Source organism: Vanellus vanellus (assembly GCF_965231255.1).
Source record: "Vanellus vanellus genome assembly, chromosome: 18".
In the NCBI taxonomy this organism is placed as follows: domain Eukaryota; kingdom Metazoa; phylum Chordata; class Aves; order Charadriiformes; family Charadriidae; genus Vanellus; species Vanellus vanellus.
This window is the reverse complement of record NC_138923.1, coordinates 8,032,576-8,048,586: the sequence shown is the minus strand read 5'-3', so window position 1 is coordinate 8,048,586 and position 16,011 is coordinate 8,032,576. Positions and strand designations below refer to the sequence as shown.

The window sequence follows — 16,011 nt, the reverse complement described above, 5'->3', positions numbered from 1 at the left end:
ACCCAGCTGTTGCTGCATGCAGCGCTGCAGCCGAGCGCTCAGCCCCGCAGCTGCTGCGGGAGCGGATCGGCAAAGGGGTTTGGGTGGTTTTGCAGAGGTGATTTTCAGACGGATCACCGAACTGACCCGACCCACCGTGGCTCTGCAGCTTGCAGTGCCGCCGCAGGGGGACCAGCGGGGACACGGCTGTCACTCGCGTGGGACAACGTGCGGGGTCGTGGGGCTGGGACAGCCCAAACCCTGCGCCTCAACATCCTGATGGTAAAAAGATTGCTTTTGGGGTCTGAAATTGTAATCAGGCTCAACTAAGGTTAAAGCTGGACTTTCACTTAGGGAAACCAGAGTGTGATAGGAGAGCGCTCCTTCCCGCTCTGGGAGTCTTGTCTGTAGGGCGAATTCCTGTCAATGTTTAGTGGGAGACTGTACCTATGCTATAGAATACAATATGGATTTTAAAAATAAAAAAAAAAGGACTTCCCTGAATCCCTTCAGCTTCAAAAGTTGCTTGTGGAAAACTCGTGCGCGGAGCTGGTGTGTGAGAGAGTGGACAAGCTGCTCTCCCGGCTCCGGCCACGCTTCCCAGCAAGTCTTCGGAGTCAGTTCTCTCCAGCTTTTCCCATCTGGACGCTGTTCCCCTTGAAGAGCAAAGCTTTTCTTAAAAGCAGTTTATTCTTCCCCATCTCTTTCAAGATGGGGGTGTACTTTCTGCTCACTGTACCAATTAAATCTACTTGACAGCTTGATTTTTTTACCGCTGTGTCTTTTCCATCAGCAAGTGGAAATGATCCTTGTTAGGGCAGCAGCATCCCACTTTACAACAAGATGAATCCCGAACTGGGCATTTAAGGAAATTGCTACGGACTGTGAAGGGAAATCCCGTTTGCTCAGCACTCTCTCATTTAAAGCTGAATTGTATTCTTTTATTTTCTGTAAAGCTTCTGCTTTTATAACACCGAGATCCCGCCGCACTCCGGAGTAGCCTCTGTGGTAGGAGAGGAGCGGTGTGTAATTTGCTGAGCCGCTAATAGCGTGCAATCCCAGGGTCTGGCCCCAAGGGCAAGGAGCCGTTGATCTCCACTTCAAATAGTGTTCTCTGCAGCAACCCTGACGCTGAGAAGTGATTAAGGGTGGGAACGAAACCGAAGGGCCCCAGCCCTTTCTCCCACGCTCGAAAGCAATGCCGCGACGGGCGCAGGGGGTGGATGAGGGAAACCTTCATCCTGATGGACAGGGCAGCAGTTGCCTTTTTCAGGCTCTCCTCAAAGGAAAGGGGGGTATTTTCCAGGTGTTAATTTAATGTACTGGAGGGTTCAAGGGGAGGGGGGGCTGTCAGCACGTTACAGATGTGAAAAGAAAGACGCGGCTCTCTGTCCCCGCAACCCTGACCGAGATGTTCTGGGCAGTTTGACAGCAGAGAGTGGATTTCTTGTGTTGCTAAATTTTGGCGTAAAGGCAAAGTAATTGTCCCTGATGCCATACAGGTCCCGTAAGGAAGGGAAAGGGGAGCTCTGACTCCCGGCCCTCTGCGAAGGCCAAGGATGGGTTTGCAACCAACAGTGGATAGTGCTGAGTTATTCAAGGAGGAGGGAGAACATCTACTTTTCTTGGAAAGGATTTTCCGTTTGACTTGTTTATGGTCTCCACTCAGCCCAAAGGCGGTCCTTGAATCCCGGGGTGGTCACAAGGCTGAGGACCCCTCGCGCTTTGCCCCCTGGTTCTCCTGCCCGAAACGGGGCGCAGGGGCACCTCCCCGGGTGGGCGGGTGGGCTGGGCAAGGGCTGCCGGGTTTGTCTCTGCTCGGGGAACCAGAAGGGATAAATCCGTCCTTTGATCACCAGATCATGCTGCACCTTTAAAAATGCTTTTAGAAGAGCATCTCTGAAGCAGCTCCACTTTCCTTCTGACTTTAAAAACTTTGACTTTAGTTTTAATCATCCCCAAACCCACAATCCTTTGTTTGCGCCTAAACAGGGGTGTGAAGATGCGGTTGGGTAGAGTTGTATGAGATGGACTAAGAATGTAGGGAAAAGGGTTTCTGTGCCCAAAAGTTTTTCTGCTTTTTCCAATTTTAGCACCCGGTCTACAAAGAGAAATAGTTCTTTAGCACAAGCCTTATAACCACATGTCATTCAGAAAAGTTTAGCTAAGAATTAAACTAAGCAGCAAATTTGGCTGAATGTGTAATGAATAAATAAAGCCTTTTCCTTTCATGTACCTGTGCCAAAATCAACAAGCGCTATTAGCTGATGAAACAATGCTGACGCCAAATAAAAATACCCCTGACCCGTCAATATGGGCTAAGAGCTCGGCCCCGCATCAAAGAGCGTTGTCTGAACAAGAAATACTGTCTCGACACCTTTGGGGGGAGGGGGGGAGGGGGAGAAGGGCTCCCATCCTGGTGGCAAGCGGAGCTCCCTGTGCCACCGGCGGGGTGTCAAGGAGCAGCAAAGCCATTCCGTGACGGCCGCTGGCTCGCAGGCAGCCTGCTCCAGCCACCTCTGCTGCACGCCCCACCTTGCTTTCACCGGAATGGTTTGGAAACCCCTTGAGCTGCGAAACCTGCTCAGCGCGGGGACGGCGGCTTTGGCGGCTGCTGGCTCCCGGCCGCCCACCCCGTGTGTAAATCGCCCACAAAACCTACTTTTTTTTTTTTTTAATCGTGTGTGCAAAACGCCGACGCTTGAAAGCGAAATTCTCAAAGGTCCCTGCTCGGTACGGAAGAAGTGCTTCAGCATCTCCGACTATCCCAATAGCTGGGAGCACCCTGCCGGCTGTGCCATCCTCCTCCTCCCCGGAGGGTGGGATGGCGAAGTAATGCCGCATCTCCCCTCTGCCCCACGCAGCCCGTGCAGCTTCGCCGTTCCCCAGCCCTGCCTGCCCTGCAGACCCCTCTCATTTGAAATCTGCGCTCAGCCGCTCCGAGCCGTGCCCTGGATGTGGTCTTTGAAGTCTCACCCTTCCCTCCGCGTCCTTGGTTAAAAGATCTGTTCCCCATTAGTCTTCAGACGCGCCTTTAGATTCATTCAGGCTTTTATTTACTTATCCATCTGTCTTCCCGCTCCCACCACTCCCCCTGCCCTGCCAGGAGGGAAAGGACAATTCATTTTGCAGGTGACCCTGCCAGAAAGGCTTTGACATGAATAGGAGAAGGTTCTGAAACTGTGGGAAAAGCAAAACCTCACGACTTTAATCAGCAGCAAAACGCTTCCCAACCAGAAGGGAGCAGCCAGATGTGACTCGAATTGCCGTGGAACAGAAAAGACAATCCTCCCAATAATTCCTGCAATCCCCCAGACGCTTCCTTTTGCGGAACTCTCTGTGAGCGCTGCTCAAAGTTGTTACAACCGTAGCGGGAGATCCTGCGGGCTGCGCAATGCCTCCTCGGTACCGGGACAGCCCCGTAGGGAACGCTCCCTCTCTTCCAGGGTCCTGACTTTCACCAGGACTCTGCTCCTTGGCCAGCCCGCGGCGATGCCCCCCGCACGGGGACATCGTCCAGCTCCCTCTTCTCTGGCTGCCTTAAGCACGGAAGGATGTTTGCGTGTCTGTAATTTTGATTTCAGTTGTCTGAGCAGTGCAGGCGTCCTGCCGGGCTGTGCTTAATTCTGAGTAACGTTAGTTTAACTGCCCGGACGGTACCCCGCTGTTTTGAAAGACACCTAAGAAAGCAATATAGTCACCGTAAGAACTTCTCTGCTGGAAAGCCAGGCTGCTACGAGAACCCACCTGTTACATGAAAAATAATTAAAACCTGAAGAGAAAGGATAACAGGACACGGAAAGGCGCCCGAGCAGGCAAGGACCTGCGCAGGGTGCGTGTGAGCCACCAACCCTCCCCGCTGGCAGCGAGGGCCGGGGCTCGGAGGTTGTAACGATCGGTGGGCAGAGACATTGATTTCTGCCCAGCGCTTCCTCTGCGCGGGGGCAGCAAAACTCCGCTCGAGTCCTCTGCGGGCTCCGCTCGCCTCTCCCTGCACGTCGATAGGTGTCAAGTCACCACCCAGGACCGGCGATGGAAGGGCCGTTTCTTGCTGATTCCACTTTCTGCTGACCATAAGGGGATGCTCAGCGGTAAATGGCCACGTGTCGTTCTCTGTGACAGAGGCTGTGAAAATTTACCTTGATGGCCTCCCAGCTCACACCGCTCCAGCCCTTGGGCTGGACTAGAGCCTGGATCTCTCCCGCAGCCATCTCCGAACCCGTGCGCGAAGCGCTGGGTGGGCTCCTTGCTCACACCTCAGCAGCGCTGCTCTTCATCCGCGTCATTTTTAAAACTCTTTAATGCTCTGGAGAGGACAGCGCTGGTGTAAGATGGGGGAGAAGGGGCCATGAATACAGGGGTATTTCATAAACCTATCCCAAAAATCTAAAAAAAAATGACTTGCACTGTATTACTCCTGTTCTTAGCTTGGTTCCTCGTCAGGGAATTGCTCGGGGATGTTGCTGGGAGTGCTGGTTTGTGTTTCGGGAGCTGAGAGCTGGGCCAGGCGCGCCCCCCGGGGTGAGGCAGGGACAGGAAGGCAAATCCACGTTTTGCATTTGTGTAACTCCCATTCACGGCTGTACACGGTGTTTGCCAGTGTTACAGCACATGGCAGGCGTACGCTACGAGGAAATACTGCCGGTGCCCAGAATAGCAAGATTTTAGCTCAGTATTGACTGAGTCAAGAGATGTAGAGAGCTGATTGCATTTTGTGTCTTGCTTCCTCCGAGGTCAGCGGAGCTGAAGTCTGGAGCATCCTGAGCCAGAAAGGTTTGCAAATAGCTGCAGTGAACGTAGCGGAAAGCGATCTGGTGCTCTTCACCTTTCAATCCTTCTGCAGCCAGTCAGATAAATGGAAATCCGGACTGACCCATCAATAGTTAACTGTTTTATTTGCAACCTTTGACTTAATCTTTCTTTTCAAACGATCTTTTAAAAGGAAAAACTGCTACTTATTGGGAATTAGTGAAAATAACTTCCCTGGTACTAATGAGAGGCCTTAGGCTGGGGAGAACTGGGTGAATAAATAGCGTTGGCACGTTCTGATGGTTGTAAATGTTTGGCATCTCCTGGTATCAAAGCAGCAGTTTTCTCTTGGATTTTCAAGAGACACCCTGAGCTGGTTGGACCCAGGGGTATTTTCTACGTGGGGAACCGAGGCGTGGGCTATGGGAGTGTGGGTAACGCTGGCAATAGCGATGGGGACTCCTGTCCCCTCTTCCACCGATTTAGAGGGAGGAGAACTCTCCCCTTCTCATTGCAGGCAATGGGCTAGTGTACTTCTAAAGAAGACCCTCCTTGTCCAGTGCTCACCGCAGAGGAAACCCTGCCAGCACGGGCTGCCTTGGTCCCGGTGCCTTAAACCTGTGCTTGGCCCACTCCTGGAGGACATTACAGCCGTGCTGGATTGCTCTTTGCTTTGACCCCCGAACTCTTTTTAACAACGTAAAGCCTTGTGAATTATAAATCAAATGTTCCTGCTGAGCTTTGTGGTGCGCGGAATGAAATGCAATGATTAATATTTAAGAGAAAATAAGTTAAAGATTTTAACTACAGGGGCAAGTGTCTGTTCAGAGAGTCTCTTCGTGCGGAGGGTAGAAGAGGGAGAGCTGCGTTTTCAGGGACTTCAGTGAAACTCGTGGCTGTCAGACCAACCGCCAGAGGTGCCGGCGTGCGGGGTCCCGCTGGCCTCCACCGCCCTGCCCCTCGCTCTTACTCAGGCTGAGATGATGCGCCCACCTCTAACAAAACCCCGGCGCCGGCACAGCCTTTTGGGACGGGACCGGTGAACACCCCCCCCCCCCCCCCCCACCCCCCCACGCTTCAGCAAGCGGAGGGATGTGCTCAGAGCAGTGCAAGTTGTGTGCTCGCTGGGAGCAGAGCTTTTCCAAAACCCAGACCAGGACTTGCTACCCCCAGCTCCTCCTCGCTGCCCTCCCCCCCCCCCCCCCAGCATGCCAGCACCATCCCCTCTCGCAGGGCGCCCTCTCGTCGGCACAGCACCGGGGTGGGCAGGACACCTTCTCCCCATTTTGCAGATGGAGAGACCGAGAGCTCAAGGCGGCAGCCAGCGTTACCGCCCTGAACCCAAATGTCCTTTTAACAGCATCTCGGCAGGACACTGCCTCTGGCCACCTGCAAGCGGAGTCTGTTATAACACATCAAACAAGGAGGGAATCACTTACATGGGTGCAGAATCTCTCCGGCGGGTCCCCACAAGTGATTCCTGCCGGATCCACCCGGACTGTCACATAATCCTTCATCCGCATGGCCTTGGGTTGACAAGCGTAAAACTCCCATGACGGGCCGTCATCCGTCGTCACCCAGGACTTGCAAATGTCATACTGTCCCATGGCCAAGGGGAGACAGTGCAAGAGGAGAGCAACCAGACAGAGCATGGCAGCTGCGGCCAAGCGGGGGATCCCTGGGCGAGGGCAGTGCCGAGAGTCCCGAGGAAGGCAGCTACTGGGCTAGGGGTTGCTCTCAGGATCAGCATGGAAACTCCTCATTTAAAAATGATCCAGTCTAAGGAGATCCGGACGATAACAGGGATGATCCCCACTCTGCACGCTGTATTCGGTTGTGGAAAGTTTCTCTCAGCACAAAAGCCAACTTTGCAAATCACTCGATTGGGAAAGTTTTGGCTGGAGTTGCTGATCAGTGGTCAAAAGTCTTCCTTAACCTCATTTTTTCCTCCCTTTTATTGTATGTAAAGGCTTCCAAATCAGCATGAAAATATCTAGAGGTGACTCCAGTCAATCAATAGAAAGATCAAGTTCTGAGTTGCTGATGAAATTTGATAGGAGTAAATTGGAGAGGCTGTGAGATGGTGCTGGATCAGGTTTTCCTCAACCTCCTCGTCTGCTGCAAATGCGTCGCTGTGTAAAGTGCCTTAAACTGTGGTCTGCCTTAAATAATTATTGAGGCTTTTGAACATTAATACATACAATAAATATAGCATCTGGTCATCAATACGACTCTGACAAGAGAGACTCTTTGGAGCTAAAATTCCTTTCTCCCAAAGGATGGTCGTGTCGATGTAAGCGTGCTGGGTGGCAAAATCCGCAGTGGTCCCAGTGGGATACTGTGGGGTCGGTGGGTTGACAGGAGCAGCGCTGGTCTCGCTGCTTCTCCCTCTGCGTCTTGCAGCGGCGCGAGGCACTCGCAGGCGAGGATTTCTGTCGGACTCTGCCTTTGGGCAACTGAGCATCAAGTTCCCCAAGCCTTCAGCTGCAAGCCACGCTGCTACCTGAGGTCTCCCCTCTCTCTCATGGTCAGGGCAAAGGGAGAGTTCATTAGCAGGCTGCACCTGCAATAAATCGAAAGAGAAATTAGCCGGGAGTGAGGGGGGGGGGGGGTTAGTTGGAGCAACAAGACTTGTAGGAACAGGGGTCCCCCAGGAGACAGAGCCCTCAGCTGGGCTTCCCGAGCCACAAGCCAAGTTTTTGTAAACAGGAGATATACAACTTTAATAAAAAGAAATCCATAGTAAGATGCTTATGGCTCTTCTGCTGTTTGGGAGACAGAAAGAGCACTGCCCCATTTAAGGTATCTGGTTCGTAACAGCAGTTGGACAACAAGAGCTCTAATGGGTCTTCAAATAATATCAAGAAGCAGCTATAGGTCATTAGAAGACAGAGAATATGCAGACACAGAGCTGGGACAGACAGACAAATTGATAGTCTTAAAAAGATAAGCAAATAAATAAGACAGCTGGGGAGACAGAAATGTTGTCCAGCATCCCCACATATGATTTATCTGAACAATAACATTTAATAAAAAACAATTTAAAGTCCTAATAACATTTAAGGTTCACCTAATACAAAGAGCAATGACCTTCCCAGTATTCATTTCAAGTTAGAGCAACATTTCTGCAATTTTGTTATCTTTCCAGTAGAGCTATGAAAACCTTAAGTAATTACAAAACAAAATGACAAAGAACTGAAGGGAAAACAACAAAAAAAAAAGAGACAGAAAGAGTCAAACTCTCTCTCAGCATTAGACCCAAGAGGGAGATCTCATAAGAGAAGGTGGGAGGCACGTATCCAGAACAGAAATTTAGCTCTGGATAATTCCCTTTCTATTTGATTCCCCAAATTTTCTTCCACAATTGTAGGGATGTCTGCTTCAACGGCATGTTTAGGATTTGCTCTCTCATAAAGCAAAGTTACTTAAGCTCAGAAACTCCAGGTGACCAGATGCATCGATGCATGTCTGGGAGCTTCATGTTGCTGTGCTACCATCTCCCTTTCCCCCCTTTTTGGTTGAAAGATTGCTGATCGAGATGAATGAGTTCAGAAAAGAGAAGCTCTTGCTCATGCTTCATCACCAGTTCTCAAAGAGGAGCCTGTTATAGCTGTGTTGGACCTGAATAAACTCCCAAAGAAAGAATAGACTGGCTGCTATTTTTACATTATGAGTAAATGTAGTAAAAATAATAAACCGGTGTGACACAGTGTTTATAAGTCCCGCTGACATCAGAGCTGTCTTTTCAGTTATAACAAGTCAGTTCCTAATTATTACATCAAACTGGTCACAGCCAAGTGCCTAATAACAGCGGAGAGCCTGAGACTCCGGTATTGTGTAGAAAACAAGCAGGGTAGTTTTAATGAGGACTTCAGCGCTGTTAAGTTTATGGATCCATTTTCATAGCCTTAACAATTATATTTTGCGCTTGAATGGTTGTTGGGGAAAAGCCCACGAAGAAAGGATCTATAATATCTATTAGTTTCTTGTTACGCTTGCTAAGTGTCATAGATTCCCAGGGAAATAAAAATTTGCCGGAAAAAATGTATTTACTGTCAGTCAATCAGCCAGGCGTGCAGGTTCCCTGCGAAGTCTGCGGTGCAACACTTAGCCGGTACAGTGTCTTTGCAGAAATAGTTGCACAATGTTGCTCTGAAATAAGCCAGCAGACTGCAAACGGGGGAGAGGGACTCTCTGAATTAAAGGTTTTGCCCTGCTTGATTTGGTTTGATCCTTAGAAAATAAATCTTCACCTGATATTATTAAGAAACTGCAGTTCATGGGAACAAATAGAATCAATGCTCTTTGTTTTCTTTGAAGAGTACTCAGCAATCGCTGGGGACTGATAGCCAGAGTATTAAAAACACAAAATTAGATTGTATCCTGACTTAGCTGGTTCCTTTTTTTTTTTTTTATTATTATTATTGGATTAACACCCTATTGAAATAAAGAGGCAACACTGAGCAACAACTGAGCTGCTCAGCGATTAAGTACAGAAAGTAAACTCAATGAAGGAGTTTTCAATTTTCTTTCAGAAGTGTTGCCTTCAAAATAAACCCCAACCACCCTTCCGCCACCACCACACACTGACCAAGCGTGAGTTTTCCTCTTCTTTTCCCTGCTGACCACCCCTTCCCCTCCACCCTTAAAAGCGAAGTTCGCCCCCCCCCCCCCCCCCCCCCCGCTCTGGAGCCCTGCGAATAACGTTGCAAAGCTCAAAGGAGCACCGGGCTCTCGGCAGAAAAACCTGTAAATCTCACTTACATTCAGCCGCTCTCCTCGGTGCATGTGCGGTTCCAGGCACACCGATGCTCTTCCCCCCCACTCCCGTGTTGTTTCTTTTTGTTTTGGTTTGGTTTTTCGGTTTGTTTTTTTTTTGTTTGTTTTTTTTTCTTTTTTTACACGAAAGGACTTTTAGAGACCGCCAGAGCTGCGTTTAAAGTCGGCAGCGCGGGCGGAGAGCGGTCCCCGGGGCTGAGCATCCCCGGTCCAGCCCTCCGCCGCCAACTCCCGAGAGGAAAAATAAAATCCCTCCCGTTGTAAGGGGGGGGGGACGGGGGGACGGGGACACGGGACGGACACACGACCCTGGGAGACCCTCGGAGCAACTTCGGATGCGTGGGAAGGGGGACCCGCCGGTATTTGGGAGATAGGGGCAGAGATGCCGGCACCGCCGCTCCCCCCCCTCCGCCTCTCCCGCCACCCCCCCACCCCCCTCCCCGCCCCGGTGCTCGGCGCTGCAGGTCCTTACCGGGAGGGAGCTCTGCGGCGCGGGGCTCCCGACGGAGCAGCGAACTTCGGGGCCGGGGGGGGGAACCCCCCAACAACCCCCCAACCCCCCCAGCCCGGCGGGCAGCCGCTGCGCCGCCGGCCCCCAAGGGCAGATGGCCGGGGAAGCTTTGTGCAATCCCCGGCTCCCCTCGCAAGTTAATGCCGAGGCTGAAATCCCTTTTGCTCTCACTTTCAATCACAATCGGAGCTTTTATCTCCGAGCCTGATCCCGGCTGCGTAACTTCCTCTGTGCAGCTTTAGCACACACCATCCCACCGGCGGGCAATGTGCTTCTTAAAGGTGCAGGGAGGCGATGGGAGCGGGGAGGGGAGGGGAGGGGAAGGGAGGAGGGAGGAGGGAGGAAAACCGCCCGAGGAAGAGGAGGCTGCGAGCGGGCAGCCTTCAGCCCCGCCGGCTCCGGGGGTACCGCGGCTGCAGCATCCGCGCCGTCCCGGCGGCCGGGCAGAGCCCGCTGCCTCCGGTTAGATAACGGCAGGCCGGGAGTGCCGCTCCTCGGTGGGTTTTTTTCTTTTCTTTCTTTTTTTTTTTTTTTTCCTTTAAGAGCTTAAAAAAAATAAATAAAAAAAAAAACAACATGAGATCATGTTTGCTCGAGAAAAAAAAAAAAAAGCTCTAGTCACGAGGGTTTCCCCGCACGTGTAAGTTCTCGGTTGGTGTGCCCTGAATATTTTGGGGAGGCTTCTGCTGGCGAAGATGCTGTAAACGAGGCTGCGTGCGTGTGTGTTGGGGGAAGAGGGGGTGGTTGGAATTAATAGGATAAACAAAGCAGGAACGCGGAGATGGGGAAATCAGATGGCTGAGAAATGCTTTGGTAACGGTGGGAATGTGCTTTGGGATGTAACCAAACTTGGTTTTCTTTGGTAAGGCAGGGGATTAACATGCAGGGCTGTACGGTGTGATAAGATGCAGAAGCTGTAGGTGTTGCTTAGGTCAACTCTCTTGTGTCCACACTGAGGGGCAGAGGATGCTCCAGCTACGGACAGGGTGGATAAAACCGTGGCAGGTAGAGGTCCAGGTTTGCTCTGCACCAGGCAGATGCTGGAGACAGGATCATGCCTAAGCAGCGATGGGTTTTTGACATGCACATGGACAAATGACTGTCCATATACGGGGAGGAAAACCAAAGAATCCCCACTACCCCCTGTGTACACGACCACCAAAAAATGACTGTTTCTTCCTAACCAAGAATTCAATAATTTCTAAGACAGAAAGCGCATTGTCCAACTTGCATGTGCTTTGTAATCTCATTGACTCAGTATTTTGTTATATGATTTCCTTCGGCCCATTGCTCTGAGGTCTCTGTGTGGCTTCTCCCATCTAAGAGTCCCTGGAAAACACACGATCCATCCTGTGACCGGGCAGAGGTGATTTAGAGCTCTTCTGGGAAATGTTTCCCGTATACTGGAGCATAAGTGAGATTTATGAAATGCTGGCATGCAGCTTGACTGTGGCCCAACCTAAATGCTACGCTGATGCATAGGGTGGTCTTTACCTGCAAGACTGATTCTGGCTCGATCGCCATTCCTCCGGTCCAGGCACAGACTGATACTTTCCACATGGTAATTTTTTCTATAAACACTTATTTTATGGCAGCAGCATCACTTAAGTGAGAAGCACTGGTTGGGAATTCAGGGCTGGCTAATATTCCTGGATATCACTTTGTGCCTTTAGGTCTTCTCTGTAGCAATGACTCCCCTGGAAATTCCCCGTGTCTCACTTATTACTCCTTTATTAGTTATTATGGAACAGTAACAGGATAAAAAGGAGTTGGTATTTCATTTTCATTCCCTGTAATAGCCACGGCAAAGACCAAGTGGTGCGCTGATTATTGACATCAGAGTTAAGTGATATGCACGCATCATTAGGTTTCAATTGGAAAGAATAACAGCACAGTATGAGTCGTCACACTTCTAAACTTCATGGCATTTAAAGAAAAACCAAAGTCGTTTTTCTCAGCCCTGCAAGCTCAAAAGATCAGAAGGTAGCAATAAGACTTGTGTAGACACAGGTAAAAGGCGCTAGCTCCAGGCAAATCCCCAGAATTTACTAATCAGCGTAATTCCCCAGAGAGGCTGGGAGCAGCTGTGTGGCTTGTCCAAGGTTACCGGGCGATTCGGGAGATGCGGGAACAAGCTCGGAGGATGGGATATGGCGCTGCCCCGGCTCCTGGGGTTATTCGACAGGTCTGGCTCCGGGGGTCCTTGTGCTGGGAAGGAGAGAGACTGTCTGGGGCGCTCGCAGACCCGGGGCCCAAAGGGAGCGACTGCAAAGCAGCCGTCAGCGCGGCTGTGGCAGGCAGGAAGGAAGGGGGAAGAGTTGCAGCGCATGTTTAATTTTAGACCGTTTCCATTCTTTTGCCCAAGCACATTTTGCAAATATTTAATGCTGGGTATCGTTTCCTTCTGGGGGCAGTTTCTGCGAGGAGCAAAATGGATGTGCTTTTCCTTGAGGGGACAGCTCTGCCCCCTCCCTCGCGCTGAGCGCTGCCTTCTCACGCAAGGAGAGCGCGCTTGAAAATCAATGGGTCTGCACTGAGATTTAATTACTACAGCGTAGGCAGGGGTGGAGAATAAGGCCCTTAATATTTAATACAGCCTCTGCTCCCAAAGGGATCCCCGGGGCTCGAGGGCCAAATGTAAACCCATTATAAGCAGGTGTAATTCTATTGACATATGCGGGCTCGCACCTGTTTATACTATGGCTATATTTGGCTCCCTAAATCTAAATGGCAAATGGTGCTTTTGACATGCGCGGGAGAAGAGGGAAGTGTTTTCCCGGCTCGGGATGATAGAGGATATACTGAAACAACAGAAGGTAAACGTGACACCTCGCAGTCCCCGTTCTCGGTGGCGATGCGCTTGCTAACACTTGAGCTGAGTCGAGTCCGTGGAGAGAGATCCAAGATTACTGCCAGAATAATAACCAGGCTTATAAAGGATCCTTCATTTGAGGATACGTATTGCTGTATCACCTATAAAAGCAATGCGTTCTTTTTATAGTCCTTATCTAGCAATGTGCGGCCAAGGATGTCGAAGTGCCTCCTGCAAGTGAGTAAGCATTTTATTAGGTGGAAACACAAGGCTGGGAATTTTGGTCCGAGCGTGGGAGCAGGCGAGAGACCCCTTTGCAAGGGAGGGTCTCGGGTCCTATTTGACGAGCACAGCTCAGCCCGAGCCCTTGTGCCAGCGCTGGCTTTCTCCAGCCCGCCGGGGCCTCCGGGGAGAAGTTTGCAGGGAAAAGGGGAGGAAATTACTACTGGTGCTGTTGGTTTAGGGATGACGGAGGGGAAGGCTGCTTGAACCTTGTGCTTGTTGGTGGGGATTCGCCTCATCTCACCACCCTTGTGCTGTCCTTTTGTTCTTGGCAAGCTGGACGTGAAGAAAGCTTCCAGCTTGATCAGAACGGGGAGGTTTGTGCTTTCCAGTTCCTCCTGCGTGGTGCAAAGACAGAATCACTGAGTTTTCAACGGAAGAAAGACATAATATTTTGTAGTTAGGAGAAATGCTGGAAAACCCACACAAAGCCTGAGAAACTGAGACAACAGACAGCTTTGGTACACGCAGTCCAGGAGGGTGGGTGGGGGATGTTTAGTTTCTCGCCCTCCCTGCACACCGCTGCTGTGGCCTCGGGGCCGACTAGCAGGAGCTACTGGTCCCCTGCCCTTAGGCACGCTCATACCCCAGTGCGCAGGAGAGGGAAGAGCGGAGTGCCTCGGTCCCTGGAGTACTCTACATTTTTTTCCTTTGCGAAAGCTACCGGGGAAATGGCAGAGAGCATCTGTGCCGGGAGGGGAGGCTTCCCCTGGCTCCCTGCCTCCCACCCTCCCGCACAAGACCTCGGGTGCATTTTCTGCAGCTCGGACGGTTTTCCAGGGCCCTGGGTGAATTTTGCCCTCCCTGATTAGATAACCAAAGGAGCAGTGACTGCACTCTCTAGGGAGAAGATGCTGTCTCTTTCCTGCCAGAAGGACAGCTGGAGGGAGGGTGGGATTTTCAGCATGCAAGCACTTAGCCAGATCAAGGAAATGGGATGCAAAGCATTTTAGGCTAAGGAAGGTTGTTGTGCAGGGAAACATGAGGCTGCTGTTCTGTTCGGGAGCTAACGCTTCGCAAAATGCTCCTGCGTGCCAACCGGCAAGGCTTAACTCCGGCAGGTCATTGCCTCTTCAAGGAAAACAAGCATGACAAGTCAGAAAAAAACCCCATCGCCGTCTTTGCTGGAAAAACTTTGATCATTTAAATATTATTGATGCACATTAACCCCAGCAGAGATTGCCTGGGCGATGGGAAGTACTTCACCTTGACACGGGGAAAATATGTTGCATTCTCTTGCCTTGTCTTTTGCCTTGTCTTCTGTTTCATATATCAAATCAGAGCTTAGCCAAGTGAATCAGCTCAGGAAGCATTTCAGATTTATTTGATTTTGGGGAAGGTAGAGCTTTCCTTCTCCGTACTAGCTGTGGGGGAGTAAGTATGAATAAAAACAGGAGGAGCGTTTAAAGGAGGGATCTATAATTAACAACCCCTCAGAAGGGGAACTTTCCTTTTAACTTACTATTAAAATGGAAGTGCTGAGAGTATACGGTTTTGGCTCTGGGGATCGCCTCTGTATCCTTGACAGAGCCCCGGAGTTCCTCTAATCCCTGCCTCGGAGCGTGTCTCTGCTTTAAAAACCGCTCCTGCCCCCCCACGGGGGGGTCACCTCCACCCGTGGCTTGATTCCCACGGGGAGCCCCAAGCGTTGCCCCCCCCGGCCTGGCTCGGGGAGAGGAGGTCCCTTCCCAGCGCGGGGCTGTGTTTCCTCGGCAGCCCTGAGCCTCACGCTGGGAGGAGACGCCTTCCACAAACGCTTTTTAACCTGAGGAAGGAACGTGTCACTTCTAATGGAGCTGACAGCAGCAGGGAGGGTTTTTAGGTTAGTGGTTGAAGAACACACTTGTAATGAGTGAAGTAATTGAATAAATGCTGACAATTTGGTGCGGAAAATGCATAATCAGCTAGCTGTGGAAGGTTGACTTGTTCTTTTTTCTCTCTTTCCTCAGCACTGGGATAAACACGTTTATTCTCTTCCAAGCAGGTGATGTGTTCAGCAGCACAAAACCAGCAGACACGCGCACATGCTTCCCTCCCAGGCACACATGTGCTGATTGCCAAATAATTGACCCAGTTATGCTAATATTCTATTTGCATCGCCGGAACTTAATAAATACATATATAATCAATCTCAGCACTTAACTTTCTCTTGAGTCGTGTGCTGTTTGAACACTCACTTCAGTAGTTTCACTGGCTCTAGCCCAGGTTACGGTAGCTATACCTGTACTGGGGAGAAAGGTGGCAGTCCCTCAGGTAGGTACAAATGAGGCCACACCAAGTAGCACTAGATCACGCAGGAATAAGCGGGCATCTAAATGGCTTTTCACATCCCAACCACAGCTACTAAATTGTGGATGTAGACAGTGGAGCTGACATATTCTTTCCTTCCCTTCCACTTTCCTTTTCCTTCCTTTCCAGTGACGTTTCTTACCCAACCACCATCTCAGCTTTATGCAGATGGAACCTCGGTGAATTCCTTGTCATCAAGCCCCCAGTTTTAGTGTGACAATGGGAACAGCATCATCTGTGTCATGTATGTTGGAAGCAATGAATAGAGAGCTGAGCTCACTAATCTATTTTCATATTGAAGATATGGAAAAAAACCCTCTCTTCTTGCTTACCCTCCTGCCTACTCAAATCTCTGTGAAAAGAGGAGGAGAATATGGGCCCTCTTTGTACTTCAGCTCTCAGTGCCCTTGAAGAAGGGAGCAGTAGCTCAACCCATCCTTCTGGGATGAGTGTGAGACTCAGAACTAGCTACGGTGACAAAAACTCTCCGTGTCTGCAGGCTGGTGGAAAAAGGCAGTTCCTGGATTAAGAATGCTCATCAAGATGGATACTTTGACTTTATGTCACCAGGACACCTTCTCCACTCTACATCCGAATCAGCACTTGCATA

At 50.6% G+C, this 16,011-nt stretch overlaps 1 protein-coding gene across 1 annotated transcript in view; it reads right to left on the bottom strand.

Moving 5' to 3' along the window:
• Nucleotides 1-6,380, bottom strand: part of NTNG2 (netrin G2) — a gene marked incomplete at both ends in the record, with an annotated part of 47,250 nt that extends 40,870 nt beyond the window's left edge. The window contains one exon of the mRNA XM_082492442.1: nucleotides 6,168-6,380. Within this exon, the coding sequence (XP_082348568.1) occupies nucleotides 6,168-6,380 (213 nt within the window). The remainder of the gene's footprint in view (nucleotides 1-6,167) is intronic.
• Between the last annotated feature and the right edge of the window lie 9,631 nt (nucleotides 6,381-16,011).